The 13,830-nt window shown below is 30.0% G+C and overlaps 1 protein-coding gene across 20 annotated transcripts in view; it reads right to left on the bottom strand.

The window, feature by feature from the left end:
* Positions 1-4,089: 4,089 nt before the first annotated feature.
* Positions 4,090-13,830, bottom strand: part of LOC145253353 (uncharacterized) — a 692,561-nt gene continuing 682,820 nt past the window's right edge. For 15 of the 20 annotated variants that reach the window (XM_080112927.1, XM_080112928.1, XM_080112926.1 and 12 more), the window contains one exon: positions 4,090-4,631. In XM_080112927.1, coding sequence (XP_079969053.1) covers positions 4,607-4,631 — 25 coding nt within the window. In that variant the 3' untranslated portion in view covers positions 4,090-4,606. The remainder of the gene's footprint in view (positions 4,632-13,830) is intronic. The other 5 variants (XM_080112944.1, XM_080112942.1, XM_080112940.1 and 2 more) reach the window with 2 other exon arrangements.

Genomic DNA, 13,830 nt, shown 5'->3' on the forward strand with positions numbered 1-13,830 from the left:
CACACTGCTCATCTTTCATCAAAGAATTCTGTTGCCAAAACCAAAGAACAGTTGTTCACGACATTTTTAGGGAGATGAATTATATATAATGTACACAAACATACATTAGCAACAGTCAAAAAAAAGAAAAAACTTTTGTATTTGCAGTTGGTAAAATTGGTAGAATATCACTTTCTCCTCAATTTGTGACCAATTTTCTTTTTGTGTTATTAGGTTTAAAAACAAAAATGTACAATAAAGTTTTCCCTCAAAGTCGCATTATTTAAAACCAAAAATTCATAATGAAGTTTTCTAACTTGAAAAAAAGTAAGTCGTAGTGCAAATATCATTTGTATATTAGTTTTCTTGGTGGAGAGGAGGATAGATAATAACAATATTTAATGTCATTTGATGTTCTAAGCCATGCTAAAATAAAATAAAAAAATTTAAAAACAAAAAGTTTAGAAAAAAGCAGCATCATAGCAATTTATAAAATGAGGTTAATTTTAAATGTAAAAATTAGTCACTTTTTTTTCTTTTTTTTTTAAATAAATTGAAAGATTACTCTGGATAATTGAAAATCAAAGAAAATAAATATTACAGTGTTTAATTGCAGCCAAAATAACTGTTTCAGAAATAAAATAATCTATAGTTGACTAACAAGATTAAATACAATTTTATTTTGGGGATGGGGACAGATGACATTTTTTTTTTTTTTTATTTCCTTCCAAATGACAAATTAATCAGGGAAACTATTAGGACATAATAAACCAGATTTTATGACTTTTTCACATGTTCATAAAATATTTACACATTTCAACAGCATAACAATAACAATAGTGTATATACTTATCTAGAAATACATATATGAACACATTTTCATTGGACTTTTCAAATAACAATAGGGACAAAACGGACATATTTATCCAATAACAAATAAATTTTTAAAATATTTTTGTGAGGAAATTTTAAGATTCTTTTATACAGGTATTTATGCGAATTGGACCCCTATATGCTCATGGTGGTATTCTATGACTAAATGAGTATCAAATGTGCACACAATTTCTTGCTACTGTGAAGTGTCAGCAAATGTAAGATTTAGATAAATTATTGAGCCATACACAATTTGTCAGCATAAATTTTGCAAAATTCAGTTTGATCTCATCGGCTCCTATATCTGTATTCATTTTCTATTCTTCAAAATGACTTTACAATTATGTTTGCATAGTGCATGAAAAAAATTGCATCAGCGTTTCATTAATATCTGTAATCTCCTCCAATGGCTTAAAACAGTTTCTTTCACGTTTTTTTTTTTTTTTTTTAATTGATACAATAATCTCACATGTTAGGTGGAGTATTATACGATGAGTGTCAGGTGTGTTTTGCTATTATGAAAGGATAGTGCAGCTATTACGTGTGTCGTCTTTTTCACTGTAATCTTTAACTTTTAATAAAACATAAGAATTTTATATGGGATTTACAATTTTAGAATATCATTCTTTGTGATAGCGGAATCTTTCGATGTGTTTTGACTGAAATTGGTTTCCTCTATAAAACATGTTTATAGCTTGACGATAATAATTTCTTAGCAGTAGTCCCTGTTTGAAATTGTTCTGCGTGTTTAATAACTTGAAATGTAAGCAAATAATTATCAAGAATGTTATTAGCTATTTAGTCAGCTCGATTTGGTGTAGAGCACAATATTGTGTCGCCCTTCAAAATAAGAAAGCAAACTGACTCTTGCGAATTTTCATGTCATTGTTGTATCATGTTATGAGCATGATAACATAATTTGCTAGTTTATTTTAAAACGTATGGAAATCTTTTTCAATGATAAACAAAAAAGAAAAAAATTACCTGGGGTAATAACACATTTTTAATTAAAAAATATAAAAATGTGTTGTCTCCCTTACAACAAAAATTTTATTTCTTTTTTTGTATAAGTTAAAAAATGGGCAACCAAATAAAAAAATTAGAATTACTTGACTGCCTCTTGGGCAATGCCAGGTTTAACTAGTAAAATAACAAAAAATATGGTTATCTTCCAAAGTAAATAAAATTTTGCTTGATGACAAATTATGTTTAAATTCTTTAAATCAAGACAAATTTATGGAATGTGTGAATTACGTTAAAGATTACTTGAAAACCGAAACGGTGACGCAGTAACAAGTCATCCATAAATAAAATAACTCTTCACCAAAATTTGGTTCAGAAACACATACATATTATATATATGTTTCTGAAATTAATTTTTAGAGTTTTAATATATTATTTAGTTATCGCTCACCCCACAGCTCCAAACAGAAAGTCAGGTTGTAATGCTGTTTGGGAGGCTTGAAAAAACCTGGGGTTGTGCTGGGAACTAGTGATGGATTTATAATTTTAAGAATTACATCGGCTCTGTAATTATAAAATTCATTTCATTGAGCATCTTAAAAATGTTTTAAATAAATGTTTGCTTTATTTTTAAAAAGGGGTAACTTGTTTCTAGTCACTGAAAACCTTATACATAAAAATAAATATATGTATATATTGTTATGAGGAGCCTGTTACTTAAAAATCAATCTTAAATGTTATGTAAGCATTTTCTGCATGCAAGGGTTTTATTATTAATGAAATACAGGAATTATTTTCTTTTGTTTTTTAACAATCTATATAATACTAGTATGCTTGTTTCTATGTTTGTTCCAAATAGGGAGAAACCAGTTTGTACTATGGACTTGCTCGAATACAAAGAAAGTTTCTTTAGCTTTATTTTCAACCATAATATTTTAGGTAGTAAATAATGTAAACATATGCTAAATGTTTACCTCAGAAAAATATAAAGTGAAAGATGTTTTTAATCTCTCTTCTGTAAAATTTGCTCCGTCCCTCACATACAAAAGAATATAAATTGACAAAAAAAAAAATGATTGAAAGAAAAATAACACGTGGAAATTTACATTGTTTCACCTAATAAATATTAATATAAAAAATCTGTTTATAATGAAATTCCAAAGATTAAAAACAAAAGTTTCTCCAGACAATTTAACAGCACACAATCTGAATAACACACATTTCTATTGGATAAAATTACTGGTCATGTGACATGTCAAGTGACAATTATACATTAAACATAAACAAAAATCAAATTAGTCGGCAGAAGAAAACACAATCAAAAGGTCATGAAAATATTTTTTTAAAAAAATCAGTTAACGACTTGCTGCTATTTCATGTGACAGTGTATCATGATATAATAATAATAAGGTGCTTATATTTAAACTTTTCAAATTACTTTAAACATAACTAAACAAGATCATAAACAAATATTGCCTGCAACAGACGATCACAACAGATTTTCACCATTTTTAATAATACAGTTAAGAAAAGTTATGGAATAAATTATTAAAAAATATTTCAAAACCCCAATAAACTCAACATTTTAAACAGTTCAATTCTAATTATAACGACAATTCAAATTGATCTTAAACCTCTCAATATTTTTGAGGTATAATTTCAAAAGTCAGTTTTTCCAGAAACTGAAATTCCAGCTGTGACCGACTTACGTTATACACAATGCACACAGCTGCCCCATCCTCATCCGAAACTAGCATAACAAACCACACCTAATAATAATAATAATAACAACCACACAAATTCTAACGACTAATTCTTTTAATTGGATAAAAGAATTTCTAAAAGAAATAAAATATATTGTTTGTGCAGATTTCTTTTTGAACATATATTGCCAATCTTTTCTAGACATAGAAATAATATGACAAAAAGAAAAAGAATAAACTTCTGAGTATAATTTGAATAACAGCAACATATCTTGATTGAAACTTTGAATAATGGAGCATTTCTATCGGATAAAATTACCAATCGTGTGACAATGTGATACAGTGACCAATTCTTATAAACATAAATGCTGTCTGGTGATTTGAGCAAAGAAATTATAACTTAGATTCAAGAATAAAACAAAATTTTTCTGTTCAAAATCTGCATTTTTATAAAGTACAGACCTTTTGAGATTTTCTTTTTAATATGGCAAAATGTGCAACAAGATGAATGTCAAAGAGATAAAAAAAAAATATTTTAAATTGTATAAAATAGAAAAAAAAGTTTCTGTGATTGAATGAAATTAAAATCCCAGTTTATTTTGTTACATTCTTTTAGTTAATTCCATATGAACAATAAAGTCTTGAAGAACCAAAATTTTATCTTTTTAAAAACTTCAAAAATGTAATCTCTTTGAAATTGAGTGAATATGACAAACTAAAATATTGTGGAAAAAATAGCATCTACATATTCTCTTGCCTTGAACATAGGCCAGATTTTTTCAAAAGAAACTCAGTTTTGATCAGATTGCTTTTTCAACAATAGAAGTGTTTTTGGGAGCAGATGAACGTGAATAGTCACAATGATGTTTTTAGACAATGATGATGACGACGAGTCCGAGGAAGACAGATTTGAGGAAATAACTTGTGTAACATTTGAAGTGATATCCTGAGGAGAAGGGAGAATGTTTTTTGTTTTTTATTTTTTTTAAATTTTGTGACAACTGTAAGGATGATTGCAGCAATTGGCCATTCGCTGGCAGTTGGTGTGGTGATCGTGAAGGGCAGACATTAACATTCTGAGACATCATCTAATTTGGAGTGGAAGGGTTGCTGCTAAAAGAAACAAAATAAATAAGATTAAAAGACAGAAGACGTTATTCATTTCTAAATTATTACAATAATAATCACGTTATTCATTTCTAAATTATTACAATAATAATCACGTTATTCATTTCTAAATTATTATAATAATAATCACAAAACCACAATCTATTAATATCTTCTTGTAACAAGTTTTTGTGTCAACATAACTTTGATAATTATACTTTATTGTATTTATTTACTATTAATCAAATATTTATTAAAATCAAAAATGCAATAGCATAAAATCAAACTTATTAAACTCTTATAAAAAACAATTTAATTTCAAAATTAAATCCACCAGAATGCATCTCAGCTTATTCTACAACAAGTCAACCACTTTAATGCTTTGTTAATAATTGGAGAAAAAAAAATTATTTTGTGAGACTCAAAAATTTGGAAGCATTTAAAATGTTTTATATTGAAAATATTAAAATTTTTGAAAGCAACATGTAAGAATATTATCGAGATTTAAAAGATCTTAACAAAATTAGACTTATAACAATTTGGTTCAATTAATAATTTAATTATATCCGAACAATACCATAATAATAAAATTTAAACTTAAAATCTTTTTTATTTTATTTGCGGACAGTTATCCTCATCTTTATAGTTGTTGTTTCACAACGTTTTGGCTAACTATTCCTCTGGCCTTCGTCAGGTGGTTAACTGCAACGGGATAGGAATGCTGAGTCTTTAACTGTATCTTCAGTAATTACTGCCTTCCATAGTTGTTGTCATGAAACAGTAACTATGAAGATAAGGATAACAGTCCGTATATAAATAATCAAAATAATATACAAATTACTCATCTCAAAGGATTCCAATAATGAAAAAATTAATTAAAATCTTTTGTTAAAAAAAAAAAAAAACGTAATTTGACACACAAAAGCTGAATAAAAATAATTCCAACACTGAGCCGGTACATCAGCTAATATATACATAACCTTTGCCGTGTAACTTTGGAATCGTCCGTTACTTCTTATAACAAAATTGAAAAATATCAGTTTCAAAATAATAGAAAATGACAAAACGTTTCCAATTCAATCTTATAAAAGGTAATAAATAAGAACATTTCGGCACTGAACAACAGAAGAAAAGCGTTTTATTATTGCTTGCTAGCAGGGAGGTTATATGGAAGACTGGTAGCTATTTAGATGAGCATACTAAGGTCACCAACCCTGCAAACACCATATGAAAGACTTAAATTTTTAAATTTAAAAAGCAATAACTGTACACCATCATTCCTGACAGTATAGAAACACTTGTGTAAATTGCAGCTTTGTTCCTACATTAATATGATTTATCATGAATCGATCCATGTTAAATTAATCGAGCCATGTTAAATGGATCGATCCATGTTAAATGAATCGATCCATGTTAAATGAATCGATCCATGTTAAATGGATATATTCAACATTTCCTGTTTCTGTGTTTCGGTCGAGACCACATATTTGTTTCTTCCCAATAAACAGTTACCATATTTCTCGAGTACAAAGAATAAAATGATGAAAAAAAAAATTTGTAGTAATTATGAAATAATCGACGTATAATACATTTATTCTCACAAAGAAAAACAGGAAGTGTGAAAACTAAAGACATGATTACTTGAGTAGCATTCTTTCATTTAAGCAAACATTAAACATAACAGAATTCCACAACCTGATTATACGTTGTTGTTTTTTTTTTGTTAATCTTTGTGACCAAATGAAAAAAAAGCTAATGAATGTCTCATAAGTATCATTAACACTTTCGATTCTTTGTTGAATCCTCTTCAAATGACAAAAATAAACAAATGAACAAAAAGTGAGAGGAAAGAAAGTATATATATAATAAAAAAAAAAAAAAAAAGGTCCAAGAAGGTCATAAGTGAAGTTGTTAGACGTCAAAACAACAAACCAGTTCAATCCCAGAGGAACACTTACAATTTAAATTCTGGAACACTAGAATTATTTTGACACAAAAAAAAAAAAAATGAAAAAATATTTAAAAAGAAATAAAAAGGAATAATTAAGCAAAAATTCTGTTAGGTTTAACAATGTTTGCTATATATATATATATATATATATATATATATAGCCAGTAGAGTTTAGTTTCCTAGAAGTATATCCAATGAAACATGTGTCTACCAAAAGAGTGCTCAATGAGTGAACAGAGCAGGTATAATAAATTTATTTCTACAAACATTAATGGCTACATATGTGCATACATGTTTCTGTAATCACCCGTGTTGGGGGACTACGACGGTAATTCTTGGCCTGAAGACGTAGTCCCCCAACGCGGGTGATTACAAAAACATGTATGCACATATGTAGCCATTAATGTTTGTATAAATAAATTTAATATATATATATTAGTGCAAACCTACCTGCCCTCTATGCAGCAATTAGGATGGCATATACTTAAAAAAAAAAGTACTTTTACTCAGAATTCTGCTGGCAAGGTCATGCTCAGTCTTCTGGGACCAGGACGGAATAGTGATGACAGATTTCCTGGCAAAGGGTACCACAATTACAGGAGCCTGTTATGCTTCACTTTTGAGGAAATTAAGGGAAGCTATCAAAATCAAGAGGCGGGGCAAGATCAGCAAAGGTACCCTCCTCTTGCAGGTCAATGCTCCGGTCCACAACTCGCATGTCGCCAGATCAGAAGCACGGGCGTGTGGTTATGAAATCCTTCCCCATCCTCCATACTCTCCTGACCTTGCACCCTAAAGTGTTTCCCAGATGATGCAGCCTTGATTTCTGAAGTCACGTCGTGGTTGGAGGACCAACCTGGGGTGTTCTACAAAAACGGTCTCCAGAGCTGCATCCAACGATGGGAGAAATGCATAACTCTGGGTGGTTCCTATGTAGAGAAAGACTAATAACTGTGCCAAGTTTCGTTACTCTACTGTTATGGGAAGTGGGTCAGGGGCATTACTTATTGCACGCCCCTCGTATCAGAGGCATTCCAATACAAACCCTATCTGAGAACACTCCCAGACATAAAATACATGTGTGACATTTGTTAAAAACTTGGCCTAACCGTTTCAGAATCCATAGGGAATGAACTCCCACACACACAGTGCCTTTCATACGCACGTGCTCACACACACACTCAATATTTCAAAAGATTGTTGTATTTAAATAACAGTAACCCATTTTGATGATATAAAAGTGATAAATAATTTATTCAATTATATAAATTTAATTGTGATTTTTTTTTATCAGCCATGACCAGTGATTTTATGCCTTGATCGTCAGAAACCATAAAAAGTTATTTTGTGTATTTCTCATTGGCCATAATCACTTATCTATTAATACGATAGTGTGTGTTATTTAGTGCGTTATGCTTACATCTTTTTTCTTCCGAGTGACTGTCGTTTAATTGTTATGACCTTCCATTTCTTGTAATAAATAATTTTACCAAGAATCATAAGTTCCGATTTCGATTCAAGCTGATGCACCCAAGTCATATGGATATATTTTTTTTATTTTTGAGATCACAACTTTATAATATATAAAAATCTATAGAAATTTGACTTTATAATAATAATAATATAATAATGTATACAAAATCTGCATGAATTGAAATATATTTAAGCGTATTTTACAACCGGGCTACACCGGGCATCCCTGCTAGCTTAGATAAATACTTTGGCAGTTTTAACAAAAGAGCTAACGGTGAATGCTCTGACGAACTGCAAGCACTTGTACCCCCTCGACGTAAATACCCCCGACAAACTTGACAAGCAGCTAAATCCCACCCCTTCACAGTAGAGATCCCTAGATGCCTTCTACTCCAGTAGTTTCTTCCTCAGGACAGCTAGACTTTCAAATTCCCTGCCGGGTCCCTGCTTCCCCAACTGTATTGACATGCAGAAGTTCAAGTATAACGTGAGCCGACATCTTGCTGCCCAACTCCCTACACAGTACCCCTGATGCCCATGTCCCTGATAGTAGCCCCTACAACAAAGTGGCAATATGCCTTGTTTGGGGTGAAAATGTAATAAAAAAAATATCAGGGTGTCCATTTACACTGAACATCCACAGAATGCCAACATCAATTACATATGAAAGAGTCTGCTGTGGAATTTCCACAGGTCCCACATAAATTTACTGCAGAACAGTAAAGGTATTCAGTTTCAAAGTTAAGAAATAAAATTTTAGAATAATAATAATAATTATCCAAATTAACAATCAACGTTGTATATAAAACAAACGCAAATGAAAGTTATTCCCCTTTCATCAAGTAAAACTAGGAATTAACTAATGAAAGGGGAAATAACCCAACCGAAAATAAACAGCCATCCACACACAAAAATGATAAAAAAACAAAATATATCATTAAACAAAAAATTAAGTAAAAAGCAAAGAATAAAAAACTAAGATAGTTAAACTTAACTACAAAATCGAATGCTTTTCATGTTTTCAAGTAAATTCATGCAGATTAATTATTAGAAACACAAGAACGTGTTTGTGTCATCTGATGTTCGCTGAAAGTGTTATTCAATTATTTATTATAACTTTGTCCGGGGAAAACGTCAAGCACTGTATATAAGTTTGAATTGAAAATTTTGTGTCGGCTTTAACAGCCGATACATCTATCAGTAAAAATCGATACAAGATTCAGATTTAAAATCCTCATCCTCCTCCTAAATAGCTAAATATTTTAATCAAACACAAAATAATGCCAAATTACTGCCCACATATCTACGCAAACAAAACAAATCAAAATGAATATTAAAACTAAACATAAATCTATATATAAAAGTGACCTTGTGTGTGTGTATACGGAATGGTCTCTACCAAACTACTGTTAATTTTTGGTCTGCAGACATGAAACTTAATATATAGGAAATTTGGACCTGTGAAACAAATTCGATTTGGATGTTAACTGGTAAAATTGGCTGCTAAGGAGTCAAAACCAGAATTTGGCAGGCGTAAGTCAATTTAAAATGCTCCTCTATGCATGCACAAATATACATTTATGTTAAACTCTTACTTTTTGAATTTTGATATTCATCTGTTATTAAGTCATATATGGTAGTGAATAATATTAGAGTTACATATTTTGGTTTTGATTCTAGCTGATGGCACACAAGTGATATTTTTAATTTTTGAAATCACTACTATACATATTCGGTACAAGATAATAATCAATAGAGAATTGATTCTATAATAATAAATACTAAATCTGCATAAATTATCATATTTAATGATCAGGCAATGCCAAGCACCTTACTAGTCAGGTCTAAACTCCAAGGCACATATTTTTAATTTAAGTTTTCTTTACAGACTGAGAAAGATTTAATTTTGATAAAATTCTTAATTTAACAAATTCTTTGCATTTGGCAATAACAGATATGAAAAGGAAAAAGAATTTTAAAATGCTGAGTATTTTAAAGTCATTTTAAATGTATGGCGGTTCTACAGTATTGGGAAGAAATTTTGGAAATCTTCATGTGAAAACAATGGTATCTACGTATTCTTCATATTTTTAAGATGATTATATCCAAAAGTTATGAAAATCGATAAGGTAGAAATTTATTTATTAAAAAAAAATAGAAATAGAATTCAATGAAAACAATCGTAAAACACAGGAGAGGTCAAAAGGGACGTCATTTTCCGTTTCAATTTAAACAAGATAGTGGCAATTTTTCACCTACCACGATTAAAGTTTTTTTTTTTTATAATTCAATTACATTCCGGTAATTCCGACTGCATAATTTGGAAGCTACCATTGTAATTTATTAAAATTGATAAAATAATCAGTTGAAACCATTTTTTTTTTTTAATCTGAAATTTATCCCCATTTATCGACTACAAAATCTCGTCCCAATAGTGTAGAAGCACCAAATGCTTTCCTATTTGACTTTAAATTATTCTAAATTCCTTTAAAAGGTTGCAAATTCGTTTGTTTTTTTGTTTTTTCTTAATCAATTTTTTTAATCAATTATTATTAACAAAGGATTAAAATAGCTGACTTATTTCCAAATGAAATATATTCTGATAATTTGGCAATGGGCATTCCACAAGTAATACCTTTTTTTTTTTTTTTTTTTTTGTTCTAAAGGATCAGAGGGGATTGTAAATTGCATTGCTATGATGACTGAACTTATGCATCCATAACCTGAAAGTTTCATCTCTCTGTTGCAGATATTGATAGTGTGAGACTCTAAAAAATCAACTTGTCATGGACATGTGCCAGAAGCAGAAATGGGTCATTGAATTCTTGGCAAAATTAAATTGAGAATGCTGGTGGCTATGTTGAAAAATTCGTTGGTAAATTAATACAAACTAATATTGGTCTCGTTTATCTGCTGTGCAAAATGTTAATCATGAATGGATTAGTCCAATATTGTCAAAGGGGATTAATCAAAGAACATCCCACCACATGATATATCTAACATACACTTTTATGGAGATTAAAGCATTCATGGTTAATATATACATATTGATAAATTACTAATTAAGTCAAACAGTTTACATATTTCTCTGTGCTTGAATCATTATTATGGTTGCTGAGAGGAAAGCTCAAAAATCAATTCTCAGAGTAAAAAAAAAAAAAATGTCATGAAAATCCAGATTCGTTATAATGACAATACAGAAATCAATTCTTATTGAGTTGTCTTGGCAAATAATCAATTCTGAACAGTTTACAAACATTATTACTTGTGCGGCTTTTTAGCCTTTATAAATAACTCATTTGTAATAAATAAAAGAAAATAGAATTAAAAAGAAAAAACATCCAACATTTCTGAATTTTTGAGATGAGGATTGGTTATTTGTATTATTATTCATCAGACTACTGTTTTCATCTTGAGCGTGATTTTCACATTTCGGTTGATATAACCTCCGACCTTCTTCAGATGTATTTTGTTGAACTCGCGAATTTTAACAGAATTTCGATCGAATATCTAATCCATATGACATCAGGACAGTGTTCAGGAGTGATTCAACTCTCCAGAAATAGTTTGTGAGAGTCAAGCCTCTTACAGAAAAAATCATGACTAAGAACTATATATATGAAATCCCATGTAAATGTGGAAAACTATACAGAGGTGAAACGTATCGTCCGTTGAATACGGTTAGAACATCGAAAAGCGTGGAGAGACTGAAAAGTCAGGTATAGCTGACCATATCTGGAAAGAAAATGGAAACCACCTACCACTATGGGACAAAGTAAAACTTATAGACAAAGAGGAACGGTGGAGAGTAAGACGACTGAAAGAAGCATCACGTATGCTTGGGAATAACCAACTGCTAAGTAGACCTAGTATAGAATTTAATACGATATGGGAATCAGTAATTATAAACAATAGATAATATATACAAGTAGTAAATAAAAAAAAAAACTAATATATACAAATAAGTATAGAGAAAGATATACATTAATATATAGTAATAATTAGTAATAAATGGTGATATTTACAACTAGAAATACAAAAGTAGGTTTAAAGCTCCTAAAATTCATACTAGAATTGTCCGCAAGGACCTGTGGCGCAGTGGTTAGAGTACTGGGAAAAAATCAATTGTTAAAGTGATATTCTCCTGAAGGTTGAAGGTTCAATCCTCAGTGTGGGCGACCGAAATATACATATGCGAATTACTTAGGATCTCTATCCAGTCATGTTGAACAAAACAAAGGGTTCCGCTCAAAATTCCGTCCAAATTCCCAAGTTCGACAAGATACACCTGGAGAAGGTCCGAGGTTACATCAACTGAAACGTTATGAAAATCATATTCAAGATGAGAACAGTAGTCCGATGAATCCAAATAATACATCCAACATCAACCCCTTGTACTTGGATGGCTTTTTAGCCTTGTTAAATGGTAACTCATTTGTAAAAAAAAAAAAAAAAAAAAAAAAATTAAAAAGAAAAACATCCAACATTAAAATGTTGATGTTTTTTTCCCCAAAAAAACATTTTCCTGAAACCAAATGAAAAAAGAGATGGACACAATGGCAGAACAAGAGAACTAGGATAGACATTGTTATAGTGAAACAATGAACAAAGAATGTGTGCAAAGTGTGGAAGGTGTTCAGTTGAACATGCAGCCTTTTGTTTATATCGTTAACATTGTTAAAAATTATACAATCTCTATAGAAAAAAATAAAACAGAGGGAAAATAAAACAGAGGGAAAACAAAAACTTCTCCACTTTCTTTGTATTCTTAATCAAATTTACCAACGTTTTTTATTTACTATAACATGTTCATGTTAAGCTTTCATATATTATGTTAGTAATTATTTATCTAATGCATAAAGTTATCTTGTCGGATTTTCAAAGCCGGATATAAATGGCATTTCAGCTGCTAAATCAAATTTTGCTTTAGACTAGTCATTTTCTATTTGTTATTGCTGAGCCATGTTATTAGCAATAAAATAACTTCACTACAATTTATTTTAAAAGAAATACGTAGTCTAGTCCATACAACTGATAACATGAAACATTTCAAATTATCAAATAAAAATCAGTAAGGTGGATAACCCATATTTTTATTTGAATAATATAACATAAATCTACTAAGATGACTCTGCTGCATCCCGGACAATACTGGGTAGGTGCAACTAGTCTATGATATCAAGGTGATTGCAATAAAGTGAGTAACAAGGCAGACTGACTATCTGAATGTATCAAGTTCAAATCCAGTTGTTTCTATAGCAGCACTCCAACTTATGGATGTTGGCAACCTTCATGTGCCTTCTGTAAGTATCTGGTTCTAGATCGAATAAGGGAACCTAATGCCAACAACTGAATCAAGTCAGTAAAAAAGGTTGTACCATGTTGATTCATGCAAATTTACTTTATAAATTATTATTAAAAAGAAAATTAAAATTTTGTAAATTAGAATGGACAACATTTATTAAGGGATATAAGTTGAAAGTTAAAATTTCCTTATTCCATGGAGTTTCAAAGAATGGCTCTTTCAACCTCTAATCAACCTATATATTTTATATTTTACCACATTTTTTATCTTTATTTTTAACTTCATGTTCACGTAATCCTTTTGATTTCTTTATTTTAAAAAAAAAATTACTTCTCTCACATTTCAAAATTTTTAATGTGCTGAACAGCAAACTTATAGCCTATAAATATTATTTTTCTAACTATTTTTCCTCTGATAATAGCCATTCGTTGAAACTCCATGAAATAAGGGATTTTTAACTTTCGACTTGTATTCCA

The sequence above is a fragment of the Euprymna scolopes genome, chromosome 3 (genome assembly GCF_053919585.1).
Source record: "Euprymna scolopes isolate OS-2025 chromosome 3, ASM5391958v1, whole genome shotgun sequence".
Classification (NCBI taxonomy): Eukaryota; Metazoa; Mollusca; class Cephalopoda; order Sepiida; family Sepiolidae; genus Euprymna; species Euprymna scolopes.